The sequence below is a fragment of the Candoia aspera genome, chromosome 2 (assembly GCF_035149785.1).
Source record: "Candoia aspera isolate rCanAsp1 chromosome 2, rCanAsp1.hap2, whole genome shotgun sequence".
Taxonomy (NCBI): domain Eukaryota; kingdom Metazoa; phylum Chordata; class Lepidosauria; order Squamata; family Boidae; genus Candoia; species Candoia aspera.
The window spans coordinates 2,398,507-2,423,185 of NC_086154.1; the positions used below are offsets into that span (position 1 = coordinate 2,398,507).

Here is a 24,679-nt window from a genome sequence, read left to right on the forward strand (position 1 = left end):
GTGCTGCACACTCTGGGGTTTCTCCTGGAAGAAGAACAGCAGGTGGTAGCCGTAGCCAGGAGAGCTTTTGCACAAATACGTCTTGTGGGCCAGTTGTGCCCATTGCTAGACTGGGAGGTACTGTTCATGCAATGGACAGAAGGAATGACCTTGAGGAAGAGCTGCAAGAAAGGCAATGGTTAGATAATAGAAAGCTGAGTCCAGAGCAGAAGTGTAATTTGAGACAGTGTCTCAGATGTGACCCTCCCTTGTTCTCATGAAGATAAAGGCAGGGAGGGGGAGGCACATTCAGACGTGCAAGGTTCTGTTCCTGTAACCTTCTAACAGAAGTAGTATTAGCATTCATAACTTTGGTTTCCTAGTCCGCTCTACCTTGAAGGGCTGAGAGCTGATTGTCACTCACACCTTAGTCACCCGATTAGACTATTGTGACAAGCTTTATATGGGGCTGCCCTTGAAGAGCATTCAGAAGCTTCCATTGGTGCAGAAGGCAGCAGCATGTGCAGTTTGGGGCATGCCATGGTAATCCTACATAGCACTCCTGCTGCATGAGCTGTACTGGCTCCCAATAGCCTCCTAGTGCAATTCAAGGTGCTGAATGTCCCCTTTAAAGCCCTGCCTGGTATGGGACCAGGTTAGTTATGGGGCTGCCTCTAGCAGTGATTTCTGCCTGGCCCACCAGATCTGGCAGAGTGGGCATGTTCTGGGTGCTGTCAGTGAAAGAGTGTCACCTGGCAGGTCCAGAAAGTGTGTCTTTTCGGTTATGGTGCTGGCCCTGTGGAACAGCTTCCCCTGAAGGATGGACAGCTCCTTCTCTGCTGGTCCTTCCCAAGGCCATGAAAACCTGGCTCTTCCCCAGGCAGTGGGTTGGAACGTTAGTACGGGGGTTCTGGTATGGGTGTATGTGATTAGTGGCGTTGTGGTTTTACTGCTCGCTGCACGGCCCAGAGGGGACTGGGAGCCAAACCAGAATGGCTGCCAAGGACTTTGGCATAAAGTTTGATGGGGACCCCTCAAAACTCTCCTTTTTCTTAACAAATGCGAGGTACTACCTCGAAGAATGGGGTCCCTGCTTCAGGACTGAAAGGGGCAAAGTGAATGCCCTGGCCATAAAGCTAAAAGGACGGGCCGCCGATTGGTATGTCCAGCTGTGCCAATCAGGCGCCCGGGTGCTGCAGGACAGCACAGAATTCCTGCGGGCGCTGGAGCTGCACTTCAGGGACCCCCTGGAGCAAGAAAGAGCTAAAAGGGTGCTGAAAACACTCAGGCAAAGCCAGCACTCCATGGCAGAGTATGCCATGGAGTTTCAAGTCCTAGTCAGAAAAGTGGACACCTGGTCTCAATCGACTCTGATTGAGAAATTCAAACAAGGACTTAACTTAAACATCCTCTGGTGGGCACTCTGCTGCAACAATCCCAACTCCCTGACCGAATGGATCCGGCTGGCAGGGGAAGCAGAGGACGCCCACGACACGTTCCTCCACGCCAAGAAGGAAGCGCAGCAGATGGAGGCAGCGAGACCCCCACGAACAGCTGCAAGGCCGGGGAAGGAGAGACCCCAACTGTGGAAGGAGGAACGGGACCGGCGCTTTGCAAAAGGGCAGTGCTTCACGTGCGGCAAGGATGACCATAAGGCAGCAGCATGCCCCAAATCGACACCCAGAGAGAGCACAAGGAGGGCACCAACCCCAGCGCCAAGAAAGCGACCAGCAGCGAAGGGGAGTATCGAGCCAGGCACTTCCCCTACAGCTCAGAGGAGGAGGAAAGCAATCCCGATGAACCGACGGGAAATGACAACCACCTGGCCTAAGGGGCGCCGACGGACAGGTGGAGAACAGTAACAGGCGCAACGACAAAGGGGTGAGTGAGGAATGCCTCACCCTCTATGTCCGTGTCACCCTCACCCATGGGGATAAGACTGAAAAGGTCTGGGCACTAATTGACTCTGGCTGCTCCAAAAGCCTAATGCACCCAGACCTGGCAGCCGCGCTTAACCTCCACTGCTATCCACTTCAGCACCATTTGGTGTTCACGCAGCTTGATGGATCTGCAGCAGGAGGGGGCCCGGTCACCCAATACACCGGAGAAACTGCGCTACGGCTCAGCAGCCACAAGGAAAAATTGGCTTTCATCGTGGCACCAGTGGGTCAACCCCTACTCATACTAGGGATCCCATGGCTCGTGCAGCAAAACCCAGTCATCAACTGGAAAACCAGAGAGATTAAGTTTGCTGACGGGCGTTATCAAGCACCTTCAGGGAACAGGGTCCCCCGAGCGGCCATGGGGGGGGCAACGACGACTGCCGAGCACAGAGAGGCGGCGCTGCCAGAGGGACTGCCAACCAAATACGCAGACTTCGCCGACGTCTTTGGCGAGAAAGAGGTGGACAAACTCCCCCCCCCACAGGAAAATGGACTGTGCCATTGAAATGGTCCCGGGGGTACCCCTACCCAAACCCAAAATATATGCCATGACCCAGCGGGAGCTGGCAGCATTGAGGGACTTTGTGGACAAAAACTTGGCAAGAGGTTTTATCGAGCCTGCAAACTCCCCAGTGGGAGCGCCAGTCCTCTTTCGCGAGAAAAAGGACGGGTCCCTGCGGCTCTGTACAGATTACTGTGGATTAAACGCAGCATGCATATCAAATAAATACCCCCTACCCTTAATAAAGGACATCTTGTCCCACCTGGCAAAGGGGAAGGTATTCTCCAAACTGGACATAAGGGAAGCCTATTACCGCATACAAATACAGGAGGGGGATGAGTGGAAAACTGCCTTCAACTGCCCACTGGGGGCATTTCAATATAAGGTGCTCCCATTCGGACTGGCAGGAGCACCGGGAGTATTTATGCAATTAATTAATGAGGTCCTGCGTGACCACCTTTTTAAGGGGGGTTTGGTTTACCTCGACAATGTATTAATCTACACAGAAACAGAACGGGAGCATGAACGCTTGTTAAAAGAAGTGCTCAGGAAACTCTGCAAGGCAGAGCTGTTTGCCAAGCTCTCCAAGTGCGAGTTTCACAGGAAACAAATTGACTATCTAGGGTATAGGATTTCAGCTAAAGGAATAGAAATGGACCCAAGCAAGGTCCAAGCCATACTGGCGTGGGAGCGCCCACGCACGAGGAGACAACTCCAAAGCCTCCTTGGATTCACCAATTTCTACAGGGGGTTTACCCCAAGGCTGGCAGAGATTATATTACCCCTAACTAACCTACTCAAGACCAAGGGCTTGGGGGACACGCGCAAATCAAGAAACCCGGGGGCGCTACTAAACTGGACAGCTGATTGTCAAACGGCATTTGAGAGACTAAAAAACCTCTTCACAGCTGAGCCAGTGCTACAACACCCCGACCCCACCAAGCCTTTCGTGGTGCAGGCAGACGCCTCCGACTTTTCCATCGGAGCCATCCTGCTCCAAAGGGACTCCGACAACCACCTAAAACCCTGCGCCTACCTTTCCCGCAAATTCTCCGAAACAGAGCGGAGATGGCACGTATGGGAAAAGGAGGCGTTTGCAGTAAAGACAGCTCTGGAAACGTGGAGGCACCTGCTGGAAGGGGCCACCTGCCCCTTCAAGGTCTGGACGGACCACAAGAACTTGGAGGCACTCAGCATGCCAAAACAACTCAGCCCGAATGTAATGGTTGCCTAATCCCAAATACTCAGTCTCACAAGCCCGGGCTTAAGGATAACTGATTTATTAAAGGAATAGTATGCAAATACAGAGAAAGCTGAGAATGAGCAAAAGCATGCCAAATACAAACTTAAAAGCCTTGCTTCCAACCCAGTCCCACCCCGAGCGCTCGTTAGCAACCACCCCCACCCAGGTGCTAGCAACCGTTACATGTGCCTGGGAAAGTAACCTTGAACAGTTGCAAACCCAAACATACATTCCAAAGTAGCAAAATAAAGAGTACAGCAATAATGGAAAATACCAGGAAGCGTTCAAGCATGCGATACATGGATCGACGGTTTGACATGTGAAATGTTACGATGTTAACAGAACACTGAAACGGTGAACATGACATGTCGCCTCCCTAAAAACAATGCTAAGGGGCCGGCTTGTTTGGATAGGCAGAGTGAAAATGAGCAACAAGGTTGGGAGAGCGAACATCCCGACTAACAACCTATTCAGGATGAGGGAAATGTTTCCAACAGATGAGATACTGCAAAGTGGAGCGCTGGCGGCATGAGTCAAGGATTTCCTTGACTTCAAAGTGTTGTTGGTTATCGATCATAATGGGAGGTGGTGGGGTCGGTTGGGGATGCCAGCGGTCCGACGACAGGTACGGTTTGAGTAAGCTGCAATGAAAAACAGGATGCAAACGTTTAAGATTATGGGGCAGATCAAGTTTGAAAGTTACAGGGTTAATTTGTGCAATAATAGGGAAAGGACCAACAAATTTAGGACCAAGTTTTTTCGAAGGTTGTGGTGATTTGATGAATTTCGTGGATAGGTAGACCTTATCCCCCACCGCAAACATAGGTTGGGGGGAGCGTTTAGCATCTGCATGCTTTTTGTAGGTGGTTTGGGCATGGGAAAGGGCTCGTTGAATGTTGTGCCATGAGTCTTGTAGGGTTTCAGCCCAGTCAGTGAGAGAGGCTGGTAGCGATTGTGGGTGCGGGAGTTCAGGTATTGGGATGAACTCCTGGCCAAAGACAGTTTTGAAAGGAACCTGTCCAGTGCTTTGATGTACGGCATTGTTGTAGGCAACTTCAGCAAATGGAAGCAGGTCTACCCAGTTGTCCTGTTGATAATTGACGAATGCGCGTAAATATTGTTCCAGTGTGGAATTAACAGCTTCAGTAGATCCATCCGTCTCTGGATGCCACGCAGTGGAGAGGGCTTGTTCGGTGCCAATCAGTTTTAAAAATGCCCGCCAAAACTGTGACGTAAATTGTGAGCCCCTGTCACTCACCAAACGGGCGGGGATTCCGTGGAGCCGGTACACGTGTACGAGGAATAGGTGGGCCAGCTGTTGTGCGGTGGGGATGGAGGCGCATGGGATAAAATGCGCTTGTTTGGAGAAAAAGTCCTTTACTACCCAAATGACTGTTTTTCGTTGACTGGGTGGGAGGTCGACAATAAAATCCATGGATATGTCCTGCCATGGGTAGGCAGGGGTTACCACAGGTTGCAGAAAGCCTTGAGGCTTGCCAGTTTTGCGCTTGGTTGTTGCGCACACAGGGCAAGCGGCTACATAAGTTTTAAGGTCCCTTAGAAGAGTTGGCCACCAGAATTGATGGCTGATGAGGTGAAGGGTTTTAAGGTATCCGAAATGTCCAGCCAACTTGTCGTCATGGCAGCGCTGGAGGATCGTCTTTCGTAAAGCCTCAGGGACATACAGATGATCGTTTCGCCAGGCAAAGTCCTCAGTAAAAGTTACAGTGTTTAAGTTTGCTTGTAACCAAGTGTCAGATTTCAGGTGGAAAAGCAACTGTTGTTTCAAGTCTGATGGAATTGGCAGACGCGCCGGACGGGAGGGAGGCGGAGCAGTCTGACGAGCCTGTTGCACTCGCGTCTGACTGTGTGTCACAGCTGCCAAACTCAATTGCTTTTCAGTCCATACAGTACCCTGTACAGTTGGCCCAGGGCCAGAATCTTGGGGTCTGCGTGATAAGGCATCTGCTAAAAAGTTTTTCCTGCCTGGTATAAACTTGAGTGTGAAATCAAAGCGAGTGAAAAATTCAGCCCATCAAAGTTGTTTGGGGCTGAGTTTTCGACTGGTGCTTAAAGCTTCTAGGTTTTTATGATCAGTCCACACTTCGAACGGGTTGGAAGCCCCTTCTAATAAGTGACGCCAGGTTTCCAAGGCTGTTTTGACAGCAAACGCCTCTTTTTCCCAAACATGCCACCTCCTCTCTGTTTCTGTGAACTTGCGAGAGAGGTAAGCACAGGGTTTTAAAGTGCCAGATTGGTCTGCTTGAAGCAGAATTGCTCCGATGGAGAAGTCGGAGGCATCGACCTGCACTACGAAAGGCTTAGTTGGGTTAGGATGCTGCAAAATAGGTTCAGTGGTGAAAATCTGTTTGAGTGCATGAAACGCTTGGTGGCAGGCTGGGGTCCATTTAAGGAGCACGCCTGGGTTCTTCGAGCGCCGCGTATCCCCCTGAGCTTTAGTTTTTAGTAGTTCAGTAAGGGGAAGGGCAGTTTCAGCAAAATTTTGGGCAAATGCCCTATAGAAATTGGCGAATCCAAGGAAACTTTGTAATTGCCGCCTGGTGTGGGGAGGCTCCCATGCCAAAATGGCTTCAACCTTGGCAGGGTCCATCTCAATGCCCTTTGCTGAAATTCTATATCCTAGGTAATCAATTTGTGATTGATGGAAAGCACACTTGGACAGTTTTGCATACAACTCTGCTTTTCTCAATTTAGCAAGCACATGATGCACCAAGTGAATATGTTCTGCCATGGTTTCAGTATAAATCAATACATCATCCAAATACATTAAATAGGTGGTCATGCAAGACCTCATTGATGAGTTTCATAAAAACCCCAGGTGCCCCAGACAAACCAAAAGGCAACACATTGTATTGGAAAGCCACAAGAGGACAGTTAAACGCTGTTTTCCACTCATCCCCTTCCCTTATGCGAATGCGAAAATAGGCTTCCCTTAAGTCTAATTTTGAGAAGATTTTACCTTTGGCCAGATGTGATAAGATATCTTTGATGAGGGGTAAAGGATATTTATTTAATATTGATACTGCATTGAGCCCGCGGAAATCGGTACATAGTCTCAAAGAACCATCCTTTTTTGGTCTAAAGAGAACAGGTGCCCCCACTGGGGAGTTTGCTGGCTCAATGAAACCCCTAGCTAAGTTTTTGTCTATGAATTCCCTCAGTGTAGTCAGCTCTTTAGGGGACATGGCATAGATTTTTGGGTGAGGTAATTTCGCATTAGGCAGAAATTCAATGGCACAGTCTGTCTTTCAGTGAGGCGGTAACTGATCTGCTTCCTTCTCTCCAAACACATCTGCAAAATCTTGGTATTGCCTGGGCAGTCCTTCTAGGGGTTCAAGGGTTTGTATAGTGGTGGTAGCCACCTGTCCACCCTCAATGTCCTCCAATAAGTCTTTTTCTGGTGCTTTGTAAAATTCATCAGCAAACGTTACAGTTCTATGCAGCCAGTTGATAAAAGGATTTTGTTGTACGAACCAAGGCATTCCCAAAATGACTAAAGGACCCCCCACTGGAGCTATGACAAAAGGTAATTTCTCCCAATGGGTACCCATTTGTAAAGCCACTAGTCCTGTGGAGTGGGTGACTGCTTTTCCCCCAGCCATAGTCCTGTCCAATTGGGTGAAGATCATTGGCTGTTGCAAAGGGAACGTGGGCAGTTCTAAGGCAGCTACAACATCAGGATGCATTAGCGAACGTGAACAACCCGAATTTAGCATAGCCCAGACTTCCACAGTTTTGGTTCTAGATCCCAATTTTAATTTGACAGTCAGTGTAGGAAAATTCCCACTCACCGAATCGTGGTCACGCCCGGTTTCTTCCACCTGCCCAACGGCGCCCTTCAGAGCAGGTGGTAACCTTTTCCCACCGGCTGGTCAAACTGTAATTCCTCCTCCTCTTCCCCAAATGGGAGGTCTGAAGGGTCGACTTCTGCGCAGGCAGCCCTCATATGAGGTAATGATGGCGATTTTCCCGACGGTTTTCCTGGTCGCTCCTCCGGTCTGCGTCTTGGGCACGAAGTGGCACGATGCCCTTCCTTCCCACATCTCAGGCATTGACCTTTCGCAAATTGTCATTCTCTTTCTTCCTCCCAACTTTTCGTTTTAGGGCGGGTTGGAAATCCCATGGTGTGAGCCCTCTACTTGCTCTGCCCTGCTTCAGTTCCTTGCTATGGGCGAATGTTTCTAGAGCGTTTTCTGCACTGCCCGCCAACTGTATCCACCCATACAACGTTTTGGGATCATCCCGACACAAAGCCCACCGGAGGACTTCTGTCTCCAGTCCTTGTTTAAACATTTCCACTAAAGTTGACTGGGATCAATCCTCCACCTTCCCCGCCAGGGCTTTAAATTCCAAAGCGTAGTCTGCGATGGAGAGGGTTCCCTGATAAAGTTTTTTCAGTGCCCTTTTCGCTCTCTCTTGGGCCAAGGGGTCTTCAAAATGCTGTTTTAGTGCCCACATAAACTCATCAAAGTCCTCCAACTCCGTAGCTTCTGTTTGGCATAACTGCACATACCAATCCACTGCCCGCCCCTTCAGCTTATTAGCAATAATATTAATTTTACCCTGTTCCGAGCAAAAACTTCGGCCCCAATTGTCCATATAATTTCTAGCATTGGTAATGAAAAAGGATAGCTTGGTAGGGTCGCCATCAAACTTTACCCCAAACGGTGGAAGGGTTCTTATCGGCTCCGCCGGCTGTGGTGGCTCCGCGAACATCAACGCATGTCGAGCCCCCAGTGGTGGCCGATCCCTGGTTGCTCTCGACTCCCTTCCCCTCGATTGTCGGGAAGCTCGAGTCCTGCTTCTTCCCCTGAGTGACGGGGACCTCTCTCTCGGGTAAGCCAGTTGTGTGGGGTCTTCCTCCCAATCTTCCTGCAGGGACACCGACCCTCTGGGGATATCCTTCAGGAGGGCCACTATCATGTCCATTTTATCCTCTATTGCTTTCATGCGGGCAGGGGTGACAGGCTCCTCTACGGGTCTAGTTGTCACCACCACCCTCGGTGATAAGGGGATTTCATGTTCCCAGGATGGCTGTGGTGATTCCCTCCCCGTTCTTGCTTCCACCTCGGGTTGAAGTTCACCCCTTGTGGCACCCTGCACTGCCAACAATAGATCATCCAATTGGGCATCCCGCTTCTCTCGACGAGCTGCCCTTTGGGCTCGCGAACTCGGAGCTACCAGGGTCTTGGTCGAGTCCGGCTCTTCTTTGCTCCCATCACTCTCGCGTAGTTGAGGTTCTGTCATCGCTAGCGCTCCCCGTTACCCAAACTTTGGATGGGGCTAGCGGAAGATGATATAAATGATTCTCAGCTTTATGTAATGGTTGTCTAATTCCAAATACTCAGTCTCACAAGCCCGGGCTTAAAGATAACTGATTTATTGAAGGAATAGTATGCAAATACAGAGAAAGCTGAGAATGAGCAAAAGTGCGCCAAATACAAACTTAAAAGCCTTGCTTCCAACCCAGTCCCGCCCCGAGCGCTCGTTAGCAACCACCCCCTCCCAGGTGCTAGCAACCGTTACATCTGCCTGGGAAAGCAACCTTGAACAGAGTTGCAAACCCAAACATACATTCCAAAGGAGCAAAATAAGGAGTACAGCAATAATGGAAAAATACCAGCAAACGGTCAAGCAGATAAGACACGGAAGAACGGTTTACAGGACATTATGTCAGAGGGGCCAAGACTCCCAAAAGAGAGGGGAAGGAGTTATGTTATTATTAACATAACATTATTTATTTATGGCTCAAATATAGCCACCACCCATCTCCCCCAAAAGAGGGACTCTGGGCGGTTTACAGTAAAATCCAGCACAAAATATAAACATTAAAATCACATAAAACAGTTATAATAAAATACAGTAAATAAATAAAACCCAAGAAAGGTATAAAATCTGGGCTGGTGGGAGGGACTCTAGGGTGCAAGCCACCCCCAAGAATGGTTATTCACTTTCCTGCCCCAGGAGAGATGGCAGAACCAGGTCTTCAGGGCCTTCTGGAAGGTCAGGTGTGAGGGGGCCTGCCTCACTTCCAGGGGCAAGATATTCCAGAGTGTGGGGGCCACTACAGAGAAGGCCCATTTCCTGGACCCCGCCAGATGAAATTCTCTTATGGACGGGGTCCGCAACATGCCCTCTCTGGATGATCGGGTAGGGTGGGGTGATGTAATTGGGATGAGACGGTCCCTCAGGTAACCTGGCCCCATGCCATGTAGGGCTTTAAAGGTCATAACCAACACCTTGAATTGGACCCAGAAGCAAACTGGCACCCAGTGCAGCTCGTGCAGCAACGGTGTTATATGTGCCAGCCTAGGGGCACCAAAAATAGCCCGCGCAGCTGCATTCTGGACCAGCTGAAGCTTCTGGATACTCTTCAAGGGTAGCCCCATGTAGAGTGCATTGCAGTAGTCTATATGGAAGATAACCAGGGCATGAGTGACTGTTCAGAGGGCTTCTCGATACAGGAATGGGCATAAGTGGCACACAACTCGAAGTTGTGCAAAGGCCCTCCTGGCCACAACTGCCACCTGCTCTTCAAGCAGGAGTCATGAGTCCAGGAGAACCCCCAGATTAGGCACTGAGTCTGTCTGGGGCAGTGCAACCCCATCCAGAACTAAGGATGACAATTTCCCGGAAGATGAAGCACCATCAATCCACAGCCATATTAACTCTTTGGTTATCCTGTTCTTCTCTGGCAGCATGACAATTTTAATTATTTTAATTTTAATTATTAATTTGTTTATTTAATTGTTTGATGAGTATCTTGGATTTTATTTTGATTAGTCTTACACTTCTCATCTTTTTATTTCCCTTGGTTTTAAATCACCTTAATTGTCAAATAGATGCAAAGGAAGCATACAAACGCAATAGTAACTGCAATGAATAATTAAATGATATGAGCTGAAGAAACAATTTCACTATCAGTTCCCTACTTTTATCATTAGCTGTTCCTTAGTGTTTAGTTCTGGCCTCAGGATAATAATGTAGCACTTGGGGAAGAAGATACAGCCCAGCAGGCCAGCACCGGAGGCCAAGATGGAGAAGACCTGCACAGCCACCATGGACTTCCCCTTGGTGCTCAGGTAGGTGGGTATGAAGGAGACCCAGACACTGCAGAAGACCAGCATGCTGAAGGTGATCAGCTTGGCTTCATTGAAGGCCCCAGGGAGATTCCTGGCCAGGAAAGCCACCATGAAGCAGATGGCGGCCAGGAACCCCATGTAGCTAAGGACAACATAAAACATAGTAACAGAGCCTTCGTTGCATCGCAGAATGATCTCTCCAGGATGGGAATGCAGGTCAGAGTCAGGGAATGGGGGAGAAACTCCCAACCACATGGCACAGATGGCAATTTGGCCAGCAGAGCAAGAAACGATGATGGAGTTGGCCAAACTCTTCCCCAACCATCTTTTCATCCTGTTCCCAGGTTTTGTGGCCAGGAAGGCCAGCACCACCGTGATCGTTTTGGCCAAGACAGAAGACACGGCAACTGAGAAGACAATGCCAAACACCATTTGTCGTAGGAGGCAGGTGGCTTTCCTTGGTTGGCCAATGAAGAGGAGGGAAGACAAGAAGCAAAGCAGGAGGGAGACCAGAAGGATGTAGGAGAGGTCCCGATTGTTGGCTTTGACAATGGGAGTTTCTAAGTATTTAAGGAAGGTGATTAAAATGAAGCCTGTGGTTAAGGACAAGAGGAGGGCAAAGGAGAACAGGATGATTCCCAGATGTTCCTCATAGGACAGGAAGGTTATAACTTTGGGGAGACATCGGACTCGGTCCTCATTTGGATGTTGATTGTCTGGACACTTGGTGCATTTTTCCGTGTCTGAAAATACCAAAAGTAATGTCTCTTTTATAGTCTCACCTTTCACAGTTCAAGAAAGACCTTCTTTGGACAACAGCTGATAGAAAAGAAATAGCAAATTGCCTGAGTGAGTCAGCATATAGGGAGAAATGTACAGAATATGGAATGTACTTGAAGATGTCCCTTAAAGAGGAACATTTCCTGAGAGGAACTTCTTAACACCTCCACAGAAAGGCTGCACCAACCTCCAGACCCCATTTCAGGGGAAAACCCAGGTCTTTTTATTGAATCATCACCAAGGCCAGGGCCAAATGCATATTGGGGGATATGACATTCCAAAGGGCAGGCTCTGCAATAGAGAAAGCCCAGATTCTGGGTCCTGCAGATGGCACTTCTTAATAGGCAGGACCCAGAGTGTGGCCATCCTGCCAAACCTAGTTGGCTGGCAGGGAAAGCTAGTTCTACAAATACCCTGGAATGGCTACTGGGAGGAGTGGTATAATGTGGGTGTTATGAGGTGCACCAGGAACTGTCCACACCAGCTCATTCTGGACCAGCTATACCTTCCCAGTGATCTTCAAGTGGAGCCCCACGTAGAGAGCATTGCAAGAATCCTTCCAGGAGGTGCTTAAGGCACGGGTGATTCTGAGTAATGACTCTCGATTCATGGATTGGCTGCTCTAATCTGATTGGATGTTTTAAAGATCTGATGTGGCTCAAATGGAATTCCTGAAAAATGATCTAAGAAGAAACAGTTTCCGCCCTCGTCTGTCCATTGGATTGCAATCTTTACTCAAAGATCAGAGTCCTTCCAAAGGGTTTTCTCATGTGAAACCAGTATGTCTAAATGTATGGATACAATTTCAGTAGATCAAACCCAACAGTTAAACCTCCCATTGGATCTCTGGGGTAGGATCAATGTAATTAGTCACTCCCCCTCAGCCCAGCTCACCTCACATGGCTGTTGTTGTGGGGAAAATAGTTGGAGGAAGGAGTATTAGGTATGTTCCCCACTTTGAGTTATTGATAAAAATAATAAAGGCGGGATGACTGGAATGGGCCACTTCACATCAAATGACCACCAGATCTACTACTGCGGACAAGAGGACCACAGAAGAAATGGAGTAGCCTTCATAATTAATAGTAAAGTGGCTAAAGCAGTGCTTGGATACCACCCAAAAAACGACAGAATGATCTCAATTCGAATTCAGGGCAAGCCATCTAACATCACAGTGATCCAAATATATGCCCCAACCACAAACGCTGAAGAAGCTGAAGTAGAGCAGTTCTATGAGGATCTGCAGCACCTACTGGACAACACGCCTAAAAGAGATGTTATTTTCATCACAGGAGACTGGAATGCTAAGGTGGGAAGTCAAATGACACCTGGAATTACAGGTAAGCATGGCCTGGGGGAACAAAACGAAGCAGGACACAGGCTGATAGAATTTTGCCAAGACAATTCACTCTGCATAACAAACACTCTCTTCCAACAAATTAAGAGACGGCTTTATACATGGACTTCACCAGATGGACAACACCGAAATCAGATTGACTACATCCTTTGCAGCCAAAGGTGGCGGACATCTATACAGTCGGTAAAAACAAGACCTGGAGCTGACTGTAGTTCAGATCACAAACTTCTTCTTGCACAATTTAGGATCAGACTGAAGAGATTAGGGAAGACCCACAGATCAGCTAGATATGAGCTCACTAATATTCCTAAGGAATATGCAGTGGAGGTGAAGAATAGATTTAAGGGACTGGACTTAGTAGATAGGGTCCCGGAAGAACTCTGGACAGAAGTTGGCAGCATTGTTCAGGAGGCGGCAACAAAATACATCCCAAAGAAAGAGAAAACCAAGAAGGCAAAATGGCTGTCTGCTGAGACACTAGAAGTAGCCCAAGAAAGAAGGAAAGCAAAAGGCAACAGTGATAGGGGGAGATATGCCCAATTAAATGCAAAATTCCAGAGGTTAGCCAGAAGAGATAAGGAATTATTTTTAAACAAGCAATGCACGGAAGTGGAAGAAGACAATAGAATAGGAAGGACAAGAGACCTCTTCCAGAAAATTAGAAACATTGGAGGTAAATTCCAGGCAAAAATGGGTATGATCAAAAACAAAGATGGCAAGGACCTAACAGAAGAAGAAGAGATCAAGAAAAGGTGGCAAGAATATACAGAAAACCTGTATAGGAAGGATAACAATATCGGGGATAGCTTTGACGGTGTGGTCGGTGAGCTAGAGCCAGACATCCTGAAGAGTGAGGTTGAGTGGGCCTTAAGAAGCATTGCTAATAACAAGGCAACAGGAGACGACAGCATCCCAGCTGAACTGGTCAAAATCTTGCAAGATGATGCTGTCAAGGTAATGCATGCTATATGCCAGCAAATTTGGAAAACACAAGAATGGCCATCAGACTGGAAAAAATCAACTTATATCCCCATACCAAAAAAGGGAAACACTAAAGAATGTTCAAACTATCGAACACTCATTTCACATGCCAGTAAGGTAATGCTCAAGATCCTGCAAGGTAGACTTCAGCAGTTCATGGAGCGAGAATTGCCAGATGTACAAGCTGGGTTTAGAAAAGGCAGAGGAACTAGAGACCAAATTGCCAATATCCGCTGGATAATGGAAAAAGCCAGGGAGTTTCAGAAAAACATCTATTTCTGTTTTATTGACTATTCTAAAGCCTTTGACTGTGTGGACCATAACAAATTGTGGCAAGTTCTTAGTGGTATGGGGATACCAAGTCATCTTGTCTGCCTCCTGAAGAATCTGTATAACGACCAAGTAGCAACAGTAAGAACAGACCACGGAACAACAGACTGGTTTAAGATTGGGAAAGGAGTAAGGCAGGGCTGTATACTCTCACCCTACCTATTCAACTTGTATGCAGAACACATCATGCGACAAGCTGGCCTTGAGGAATCCAAGGCTGGAGTTAAAATCTCTGGAAGAAACATTAACAATCTCAGATATGCAGATGATACCACTTTGATGGCTGAAAGTGAAGAGGAACTGAGGAGCCTTATGATGAAGGTGAAAGAAGAAAGTGCAAAAGCTGGTTTGCAGCTAAACCTCAAAAAAAACAAGATTATGGCAACCAGCTTGATTGATAACTGGCAAATAGAGGGAGAAAATGTAGAAGCAGTGAAAGACTTTGTATTCCTAGGTGCAAAGATTACTGCAGATGCTGACTGCAGTCAGGAAATCAGAAGACGCTTAATCCTGGGGAGAAGAGCAATGACAAATCTCGATAAAATAGTTAAGAGCAGAGACATCACACTGACAACAAAGGCCCGCATAGTTAAAGCAATGGTGTTCCCTGTAGTAACATATGGCTGCGAGAGCTGGACCATAAGGAAGGCTGAGCGAAGGAAGATCGATGCTTTTGAACTGTGGTGTTGGAGGAAAATTCTGAGAGTGCCTTGGACTGCAAGAAGATCCAACCAGTCCATCCTCCAGGAAATAAAGCCAGACTGCTCACTTGAGGGAATGATATTAAAGGCAAAACTGAAATACTTTGGCCACATAATGAGAAGACAGGACACTCTGGAGAAGATGCTGATGCTAGGGAGAGTGGAAGGCAAAAGGAAGAGGGGACGACCAAGGGCAAGATGGATGGATGATATTCTAGAGGTGACGGACTCATCCCTGGGGGAGCTGGGGGTGTTGACGACCGACAGGAAGCTCTGGCGTGGGCTGGTCCATGAAGTCACGAAGAGTTGGAAGCGACTAAACGAATAAACAACAACATATATATTGAAACTTCTATGTACACTATTTTAAGAGGGATTGCCATGTTAATTAGATTAGAATTAGATACCTTACATAGACAAACTAATGAGAAAATATTAATTGATTGATTGATTGAAGCAATTTATAAGCTTCCTGACTCCCAATGGCTCTGGGGGGTTGACAGCTAAAAAAGTAAATAATTACAGAAGACAAAAATAAATCCTGAATGCCCTCCCCAAACCACGTATAACCCCAAATCTCATTCAGCAGGGGCTCCCACTTCCCTCTGCCCCAGAGCCTGGGAGAACAACAAGGTCTTTCCAGCTTCTTCAAGATCATCAGGGTAGGACCATCCTGAGCAGAAGCCCTCAAAGATCTTGGGGGAAATGGAGTTCCCTTATGGTGAAGGAAACTTTAGTCTCATAGATTTTCAGCTGTAATCCTGGACTTTTATTTTAACTTCTCTATCCTTGGGGAACAAGGACTTTGGCTGAACTTCACCCTCCTTGGGCCTCTCAGAACAGCAAGTTTTAGGGTCTGCGTATAGTATTGGGGATCTTTATTTCCAGCCTTGAGAGATGCTAGACAGACTTGGTCATTAAATTTGGTTTCGCATCTGCTGGACCTTCAAAGAATGTTTTAAAAAGGTTGGAGATGAGTTATTTTTTTCCTGTGATGATGTTGTAAGAGATTTGAGGGGTCTGTAACTCATATTCTTTGGTCTTGTTTGGCCAAAGCTCCTTTTTTATTTGAAATCATGGCATATGTGAAGATAATTTTGGCAAGAAAGGTAAAAGTTAAAATGTAAATGTGATGTGAAATTATATTCCTAACATATGGAATACATCACTTAATGAAGAGCTCTGACTCAGCTGAGTTTTGGGCTTAGGAAAAGAGAAAATTGTATGAAAATGGAAAGAAGTTTAGTCTCCTGATTTTAAGGGAGTTTAATTCCTTAGGAAAGAAAGGAAGTGAGTATGAGAACTTTCTTCCCTAAAGTGTATTAAAAAATGGAAGAGAAAGCAATTTGGTTCCTTATGGTCTAGATTTACTAGCAAGATTAAGGACTGAACTGCAAGCCAGAATCACCGTGCATCGATTGTTTTCTCTTCCCCGCTCCTCTCTGTTATGTCTGGTTTCTTTTGATACCGATTTTGTGTAGGGCTTTTTTCCTTTTAGAACCACTACTGCATTTCTGTTTCGTTAGTGGTGCCGTTGTCTGTATTTCGCTGTTAAACAAAAAAGGAGATGAAAGGGGGTGAGAAGAAGTGGGAAGGCCCAGGAGCAATCATGCCAAGGAATTCGAAACAGCACTAGCAACAGGGCTTAGAAGGAGGTTTGTTTTTTCCTTTTAGAGCTGCTATGATACTTCTTTTTGTGGTTGTCTGTATTTCCCTATTGATTAACTCCGTAAACTAGGAAGACCACAAGGGAGAAGGCCCAGTACCAGCAGCACCAAGGAATCAGAGGTACCACCACCAACGTGGCTTAGAAGGAGGTTCATCACGATGGCAGTTCAACTGAAGCGGGAAACGTTGAACTGGGCTACAACCAGTACTTCTCTTTTACCTCTTAGTCTGCAACTCGGACAATTAGAGCGTTGGAGGGAAAAATGATAAACAGATTCCTAATCATGGTGAACTTAGTTTACATCACTCCTCTCTTTATGGCGAGTGCTCCATGTTGTTTTCTCTTGTTCCTCTGAATGCAACAGCTCTCCCTCCACCGTCACCCCAATTAGATCTTTCTGCTTATGTTGCTCTATGACCTTGATAAAAATTGATGGATTGATTGATTGATTGATTGATTGATGTATCTTTTTGTGTCCCCTTCTGGAAATGGCATAAAGTAAATTTGGTTCAGGTGAGAAAAAGCAACTGACCTCAAACCATTCCTCAAGTTTCAAAGAATTCAGATGTTCCCCGAAAGGTAAACACGGAAGACATACTTCCAAATTGAAGAGCGGACATGTATTCTCTGGCAGTGAAACCTTGCCAGATCCACTCATCCTTCCATCTCTTCCTAGCTCATCCTTCAAGGTCTTTATCTCATTCCTCCCGATCTGGAAGGAATGTGTATGCGTGTGCATGCTGAAAAGAAGCTTGGATGTGTCTTTAAACCCGCACTTCCATCCAAATCCACTCCCACAAGGCCTGCTGCTTCCTCCAACGGCACCCACCTTCCTGAGTGGAGATGGTTCCCTCCGGACAAGGAACGCAGTCGTAGCAGCAAGCTGGCTCTCCTTCCCGAGCCCGCTTGACAAATCCAGCGGGACAATTTTCCCCACACCTGGACTGAGGCAGAGACTAAGCAGAAAGACAAGGAATGCCAATTAAAAAAAGTGTTAAGACGAATCATCTATGGAAAATGGAGGTAGAGATGAAAAATAGCCAAGGTGGCCTCTGGGCTTCACTGAAGTGAGTATGACCTAATCAGTTCCAAAAGGCTGTGAGAGAGACAACTACTGGCAGATGCTTCATTTAGTTCCTCCTTTTCGCTTCTGATATTTCACGCTGCAATGAAGTACTTTTCTACCTGGCAAACTTTTGAGGGATGAAACTGAGAAAAGATTTAGGAATTAAGGGACGACCTTTGGGGTCTGTCTCATGGCTGTATTAACATGCATTCCTCCGTGCTTTGCATATCCCTGACCATAAGCTATGATGATCAATTGATATTCCACCTAACTTGAAACATCACCGTTTTGAAATTTTGCGGTAGAAGAAACTGTGATGAAGGAAGAACTTTCTGACCCAACGGATCAGAACAATATCTTGCAGACTCCGTCAAATGCTGCATAGCCCCTCCTCTCTGAAAGGAGTCGATTTTTGGTCTCCCCTGAGGTTGCCTGATGAGGATACAAAGGAGAAACCCTTGCAAGATAGGGCTATCGATCTTACAGCAGACTGACTGATCGATCAATTGATCGATTGAATTTATAAGGCTTCGGTCCTGGTCAAATAACTAAGAGTGAAAATGATTGCAGGGTTGCTAGGACAGTACTGAGATGAGGTGGAGGCAACGTCAAGAGAACGGGTCCCTGAAATCAGCTTCATAAGGAATCTTTGAGCTGCAGCAAGTTGGATGTCAGGATGAACCTGTATTGCATACAGAGGAATACAAACTGCATACAAAGGAAAAATTCTTTACAAATTAAGGCTGTCAGCCTTAAAGGAGATGAAGAAATGGATATTTCTACGGGGCAGCTAGGTATCCAAGACAAGGTGCTTTCTCTTCAAGAACTACAATTAGGTGACACCAACTGACATCGAAAGACAGTCCCACATTCATTATTAGTGAGGTTTAGAGCCTCCTTTTGCCCAGAGGGCCTTCAGGTAGCTAACAATAGAGATAAACTCAACCAATATCTTGTCAAACTAGGGCCATGCAGCCCTTTGGAGGGATAGTTGCGTTCAAGGAGGCTTCAGATGAAGGGCCCTCTCACAAGCTGGGCTGAAAGAGAGGCACAGATAACTCTTGCTAGGTCCAGCCTGCTTAAAAAGAATGACAGACAATAGACATGCCTTTTGTGGAGTGAATCCCCAACCAGGAAAAGCTAAATTCTGATTCCAAAGCTTCATTTCCCACTGGGACCAATGAGCCCTCTGTCCAGCCCAACACTGAACTCAGGCACTGGTCAATGGGATTGCCTCCTTCTCTGGCATTTGAGTGTTGGAATTATCAGGGGTCAACTCAGCATCGTCTCATAAGCATAAGGGGGTCTCTCTAGCAAATGCATCTCTATTGTGCTTCTGGGATGTTACATGGGTCACCTGATTTCCACCTCCTCCTCCTTCTGGGGCTTGGGGATTAACAATCTCCATTTACCCTTCTGGCAGAAATGCAAGCAGGAGGTGCTGCTGCGTGCAGCTCCTCCCCTACCATCTCGTTTGCACGCAAACTTTCTATTCTACATAGAAAGCGTCTACAAAGAACCAGGGATGATTTAGTGCTTTCTACTATGAATCATCCTGTATCCAGATCTGCTGAATAAAAGTAAGCTATCTCTATTTTTCCTCATCTAACTACAGTCAGCTCAGAAGGACACCTTGGGTGATAATACTGAATCTTCTGAAGAATAAGAAAATGCGTAGGGCTGTGCTCCAATCATTCAGTTCTGAGTGTAGGTCACCCACTATGGTGACCAGTGCCAGTCCAACTGAAATGTGTCCTCATCATCACATCCTCCAAATGTCTTAAGGTGTTGAAAAGCAGAGAAAACAAGCCACGATTTTCCTCACCTCGTTGAGCAACGTCAGCCATGACAGAGCATCTTGGTCGATAGTAAGTCTCTGCCTTTCCAGACTCCCCAATTTTTTTTTGATGACGGGCTTTTCGGGCTTATTGGGGAAAATCAGCCAGCTCATAATGTTCAAGTCAGCTGCTAGATCTCCATTTTGGTCCAGGTAGAGTTTCTCCCGGGACATATTGCAAAACCCGTTGTTCTCCAGAAAGGGATGGAACTGGAATGGAAACACCCAGGAATTTTAAAAGAAGGAACCTTGCTTTCTTATCTTATCCCACCTGGTCTTTTCACATCTGGATCTTTCTTCTGCAGTGGTCTACCTTGCAACTGTCCTTAGACAGGAGAACAAATGTTACCACTATCTTCAAAAGTGAAAAAGAAGAATTCTGGCATCAATTCCAGGGGAGATTCTAGAGCAGGTCATACAAAGGTCATTCAGAAACACCTCGAAAACAATGAGTTGATTGCCAGAAACCCTGGATTTGAGAAGATCATGTTTTCTCATGGTTTGATCACATCTCTTCCTAAATAGATTGTGGGATCGTTTCAGATAGAATATACCTGGATTTCAGCAAAGTATTAACAAAATACTTCTTGCTGTGCTGTTTAGGAAGCTAGTTAAATGTGGGTGGATGGCGTGATAATTATATAAAAGGTGGCTTGAAAATTCTATGCCAAGAATGTACAATCATTCCTGATAAAGCTGGATAAAGTTATAAATAGAAATTGGTCCTTGGTACTCTATTTTTCAAGATTTCCATTAATATAGAGAGGTAGAGTAAAGGAGTCATGATTTTCTAATGAAAGTTTTATACCAACTCTTAGGCAAATGTATTTACTTATTTATTTAATAAATTTATATGGCCAGCCAACTCACACACAAAGTCTCTGGGCGGCTTATAAAATTGAAATCCACAATAGAAAAGTCCCATCGTCTCCCCCCCCCCCAGCAGCTACAAACACAATCGGATCAGCCACTTGATCAGCTCCGTCCCAACCTGGGGTCCCCAGGCCCATTGGCAGAAGCATGTCTTCAAGGCCTTTTGGGAAAGCACCAAGGTGGGGGCCAATCTAATCTCTGGGGGAACGGTGTTCCACAGGGAAGGAGCCACCACAGAGAAGGCTCTTTTTTGTGGTCCCACCAGATGAACTTCCCTCATCGAAGGGACCTGCAACACGCCCTGCCTCCCTGATCTGGTGGTTTGGGTAGATGTAACTGGGGAAAGGTGGTCCTTCAAATGATCGTACCCCAAGCCATGTAGGGTGATAGCCAGCACCTTGAATTGGGCCAAGAAGGAAATCAGCAACCAATGTCGCTCCCGCATGCACAGGAGGTGACACATGCGCAAATCTAGACTTGTGCAAAACTGTGTGGGCTGCTGAATTTTGAACCAACTGAAGCTTTGAGCAGCCCCATGTTTACTGCATTACAATTGGCCAAACAGGAGGTGACTGGGATGGGGGTGAGTGTGAGAAGGGCACATTCTTTTTATATTCCTTCTATATTCTCGATCTAGTTTGAGCTCTTACAAAAAATGACAGGCTTCCTGGACAAAAAAAATATTTATGATTTCCTGATAGACAGGAATGCAAAATCTGATTTTTAGCAACTAGGACTTGACACACTTTGGGATCTGCTATGGAAACAGATGGAGGCTACAATGTGCATTTTTCACTGAGGCATCACATGTATCTCTTCTCGTTCCCAAACATACGTATTCTGATCACGGATTGCAACAATCTATTCCTATCATCTCCTTAATGGCTTTGACAAATGGTGGAGGGAACGGCTATTGATTAGCAGCTTGTTTCAAATTAGGTGGCAGAAGCTACAAGCAGATATAACATTCAAAACCAATTTTGATAGTTTACCGAAATGTGCTCAAGAATGAAATTTAGAACAGAGAGAAGTGCAAAATTCTGCACTTAGAAGAATAAAAGTGAGACGCCCAGGTAGAGGATGAGGGATCCCGCACTTGGTAAGAATGCTTGTGACAATGATCTTGAAATAGTGGTTGATTAGAATAGTAAAATATCAAAACATATACAGAGAAAGACACTCAAACACCCATAAATACTTGCAATTCCTGGAAACAGAGGCACAGTGTGGAAAAATGTAAAAAGTCAAAGAGATGTTCATTGGTCTCCTTCCCACCCCTTGGTCCCTCGGACTTGACCTACAACCATTGACTTGTGCAAGGCAGCAGTGGGTCAACGGAAGGAGCAGAAGGCAGCGGGAGAGGACAAGGAGGTTGACAAGGGTCTCCTCCCTCTTCCGTTGGATTCCTGCTCCGAAGGAACTAAGTTTGATGGGTCCTTGTCAGGACCCCCTACCTGCCACGGCTGCAGCCTTGGAGCCCCCAGTCTCTCTTCGCCCTCCTTCCTTCTCCTCCTGGATCTGGAGGAATACGCAGCATTCAAGGCATGGGCCAGAGTCCAAACAAGAGTGTAAACGTGGTGGTCATTTCGAATCCGGAACGTGTTCCTTTCCTGTTGGGGCTCAAGTGGCGCTTTCTGGGTGCATCTTTCCCGGCCTTTGACAGAAAAGGTGTGCTTTGAAAAGGAGCAGTTAAGAGCCTCCTCTCTATAGTGGCCCTTCATATAGAAAAACTCTTGAAATGTGCCATCTAACAGCCATTCCTTTGTCTGCATAACAAAGAACCAAATGCTATGGACATATTGTAAATCATACTTATGGTACATCCTTTCTAAATCCCACAAGGCTGTGGTGAGCCAGACTTTCCCTTCAATGGGTCCTGGCAAGTGTTGAAGTGTCACAGCTAAGATTAAAATTCCCTCTAGGAAGTTCTCCATTTCTACAAAGGAAACAAAGACGTTGACTTGTCTCCACTTAGAGAGGGCATCACTGATCGAAACTAAATCCCTGGCCTTTGAGAACCTTTGTGTTAGGACAACACAGATGCCATTCCGGAAAAGCAGAGGAGTCACAGTCCTGACAAAACTCTCTGCATTCTCTGTCTCTGAAGCAAAGAGGCCAATCAAGGTCCATCTGAAATGCAGGAGCAGTTTGACAATCACCAGATACTGGATTCCTTCTTTGGGGGCCAAGCGGTAGAAGAAAGGGAATTGAGTTTTGTCACCGAGATTCCCTGAGACAACTTTATAGCTGATCTGAAAAAAAAAGGAAGGATTATGTGTTTTATCTGGATCAGATAAAGGTCAAAACATTAGTTTTTAATAAATTCAATTTATTGGCTAATATGCATGTAAACTTTTTTTCTTCCTGATTAATTAATGCTCTTGGTCCATCTGAGTGCAGAAGATGTAATTTTTTTTTAGGTTTAGGCAAGACAATCAACTGGAGACACACAAACCTGTGGGATTTTGTAGGTGTCCGCCACGGTAGATATCTGGATGGAGACGTCATTGTCAGTTCCATCAAGAAGAGCCAAGAGGTTGTCCTTCCTTCCACAGCTGTAGTTGGGAACATTGGCTTCTCCAGTGGAGAGCAGGTCCAGCAAGGCATCTGAAGTCAGAAGGGTGTTCCAATAGTTGTCATGGATGTTGTAGCCAAGAGTGAGATTGTGCAAGAGCTGGGGATTCTTGTTGACCTCTTGAATGGCCAAAATGAAGGGTAGGATTCTTGCACTGTCAATGGTTGATCTAGTGTAAAATGTGCATCTCATCATCGTCATCATCATCAACAACAAAATAACTTATTCAATTTATTCCTCTTTGACTCCACAAGCCTATCCAGTCTTAAGCCAATACCGATCCAAAACCAGAGGCAAATTACACTCACCAGTCACCCTTTCGTTTCTGAGATTTAAGAAGATGGGATGGAGATAGTCTTCCACAATGCTTAACGATCACAAATGTATCATTCTGAGCAGTGGTAGTAATTTTCATTTGCCCAATGATCAGTACTGAAAATAATTACATCATTTAACATCTAAAAATGCATAAAATGCATAAGTGAGCCAGAAAAGCTATAAGGAGCAGGCATTTAATATCAATGAGCTGTTATGAAATTATGGAAATGGGCTAGGCAGAGGCAACTACAAACCTTTAAGGAACTACTTTAGATGAAACTGTACAAACACACACACACACACACACAGACACTCCGATCTAAATTAATCCTTCTGACTTGACTAAGGAACTGGCAGGGAAAGTTGATTTACTTCCACAGAATAAAGGAATAAGAGCTTGAAACTGCAGATGGAGGGATGGAAGTAATGACTCACGAAGAAGACTGAAAAGAAGGAGCTGTGGTGAAAAGGAACGGCTCAAACACAGACTGTGTTGCACTGACGACCACACCAGTGAGATGATCTCCTGGCCGGTAGTGGTTCCCTGCAAGTTTTCCGACCTCCTGCTCCAAGGTCAGGGAGCACTTAGTTCGGAGGTTTCCAGAGTTTCTTTGGGGCAGCATCAGCATCACCAGAAGCAGAAGCAGGAGGTCCATTCCTCCTCAGCCGGAATCAGCAACTTCTCCCTTTCTAAGCATCAAGACAAATGAGAAGAAGTGGAGGCAGTTTCACAACATGGAAATGCCAGTGGTTTTCCTGATTCAGACAGAGCCCAACCAAGCTGCATGTGTAAAGGAGCGAAGGAAAGATTCAAAGCACATTCCATTTATGCCAAACACCCAGAGTAACCAGAGGGATTGATCTGGCTCTGATGTAAGACCCCTTGCATGTTGTTCCAGTCTCATGTTTACGTGAAAGGCAGTCACTGGAGAAGTCGCAGAAGAGGTTTCAAAGATGGCTGGGATGGTGATAATTACAGTGAGGAGGAACATCTCCTCTGGAGGGTCCTGAACTTCTCCTGGGGCTTCATCTGTAAAGGCATAGCAGGAGAAAAGCACGCCTGTGAGGATCACAGGTACAGCCCTGGGGATAACTGTTCTGCCGTGGTTCTGGTCCTTCCTGTCGGAACACGCCCAGAAAGTGATGCTCGAGGAAAATTGTCAAACACCCTGGTGATTGACTGATGAGATCCTTCAAGATGGCGTCTTGTCTCCCATGCTTTTCAACATGAACAGGGACTGTTGGGGAGGTCACCAAGAGCTTGGATGACACCCAGCTGTAATGCTTCCTACCTTCTCTTTCCAAGGAAGCAACCAGCATCCTTGGCCCCTGCTAAATATATAGATGGGGCCTGTTTGTGATTTCTTTTCTTTTGGGATGCATCTCTCTCTCTCTCTATCTATCTATCATCTATCCCTCTCT

At 46.3% G+C, this 24,679-nt stretch overlaps 1 protein-coding gene across 1 annotated transcript in view; it reads right to left on the reverse strand.

Moving 5' to 3' along the window:
* Positions 1 to 4,055: 4,055 nt before the first annotated feature.
* Positions 4,056 to 24,679, reverse strand: part of LOC134488814 (vomeronasal type-2 receptor 26-like) — a 29,588-nt gene continuing 8,964 nt past the window's right edge. The window contains exons 2-9 of the mRNA XM_063291152.1: positions 24,169 to 24,287; positions 23,693 to 23,820; positions 22,820 to 23,108; positions 21,819 to 22,616; positions 19,480 to 19,701; positions 17,418 to 17,544; positions 10,810 to 11,513; positions 4,056 to 4,133 (exon numbers count right to left, since the gene is read on the reverse strand). Coding sequence (XP_063147222.1) covers positions 4,056 to 4,133; positions 10,810 to 11,513; positions 17,418 to 17,544; positions 19,480 to 19,701; positions 21,819 to 22,616; positions 22,820 to 23,108; positions 23,693 to 23,820; positions 24,169 to 24,287 — 2,465 coding nt within the window. The remainder of the gene's footprint in view (positions 4,134 to 10,809; positions 11,514 to 17,417; positions 17,545 to 19,479; positions 19,702 to 21,818; positions 22,617 to 22,819; positions 23,109 to 23,692; positions 23,821 to 24,168; positions 24,288 to 24,679) is intronic.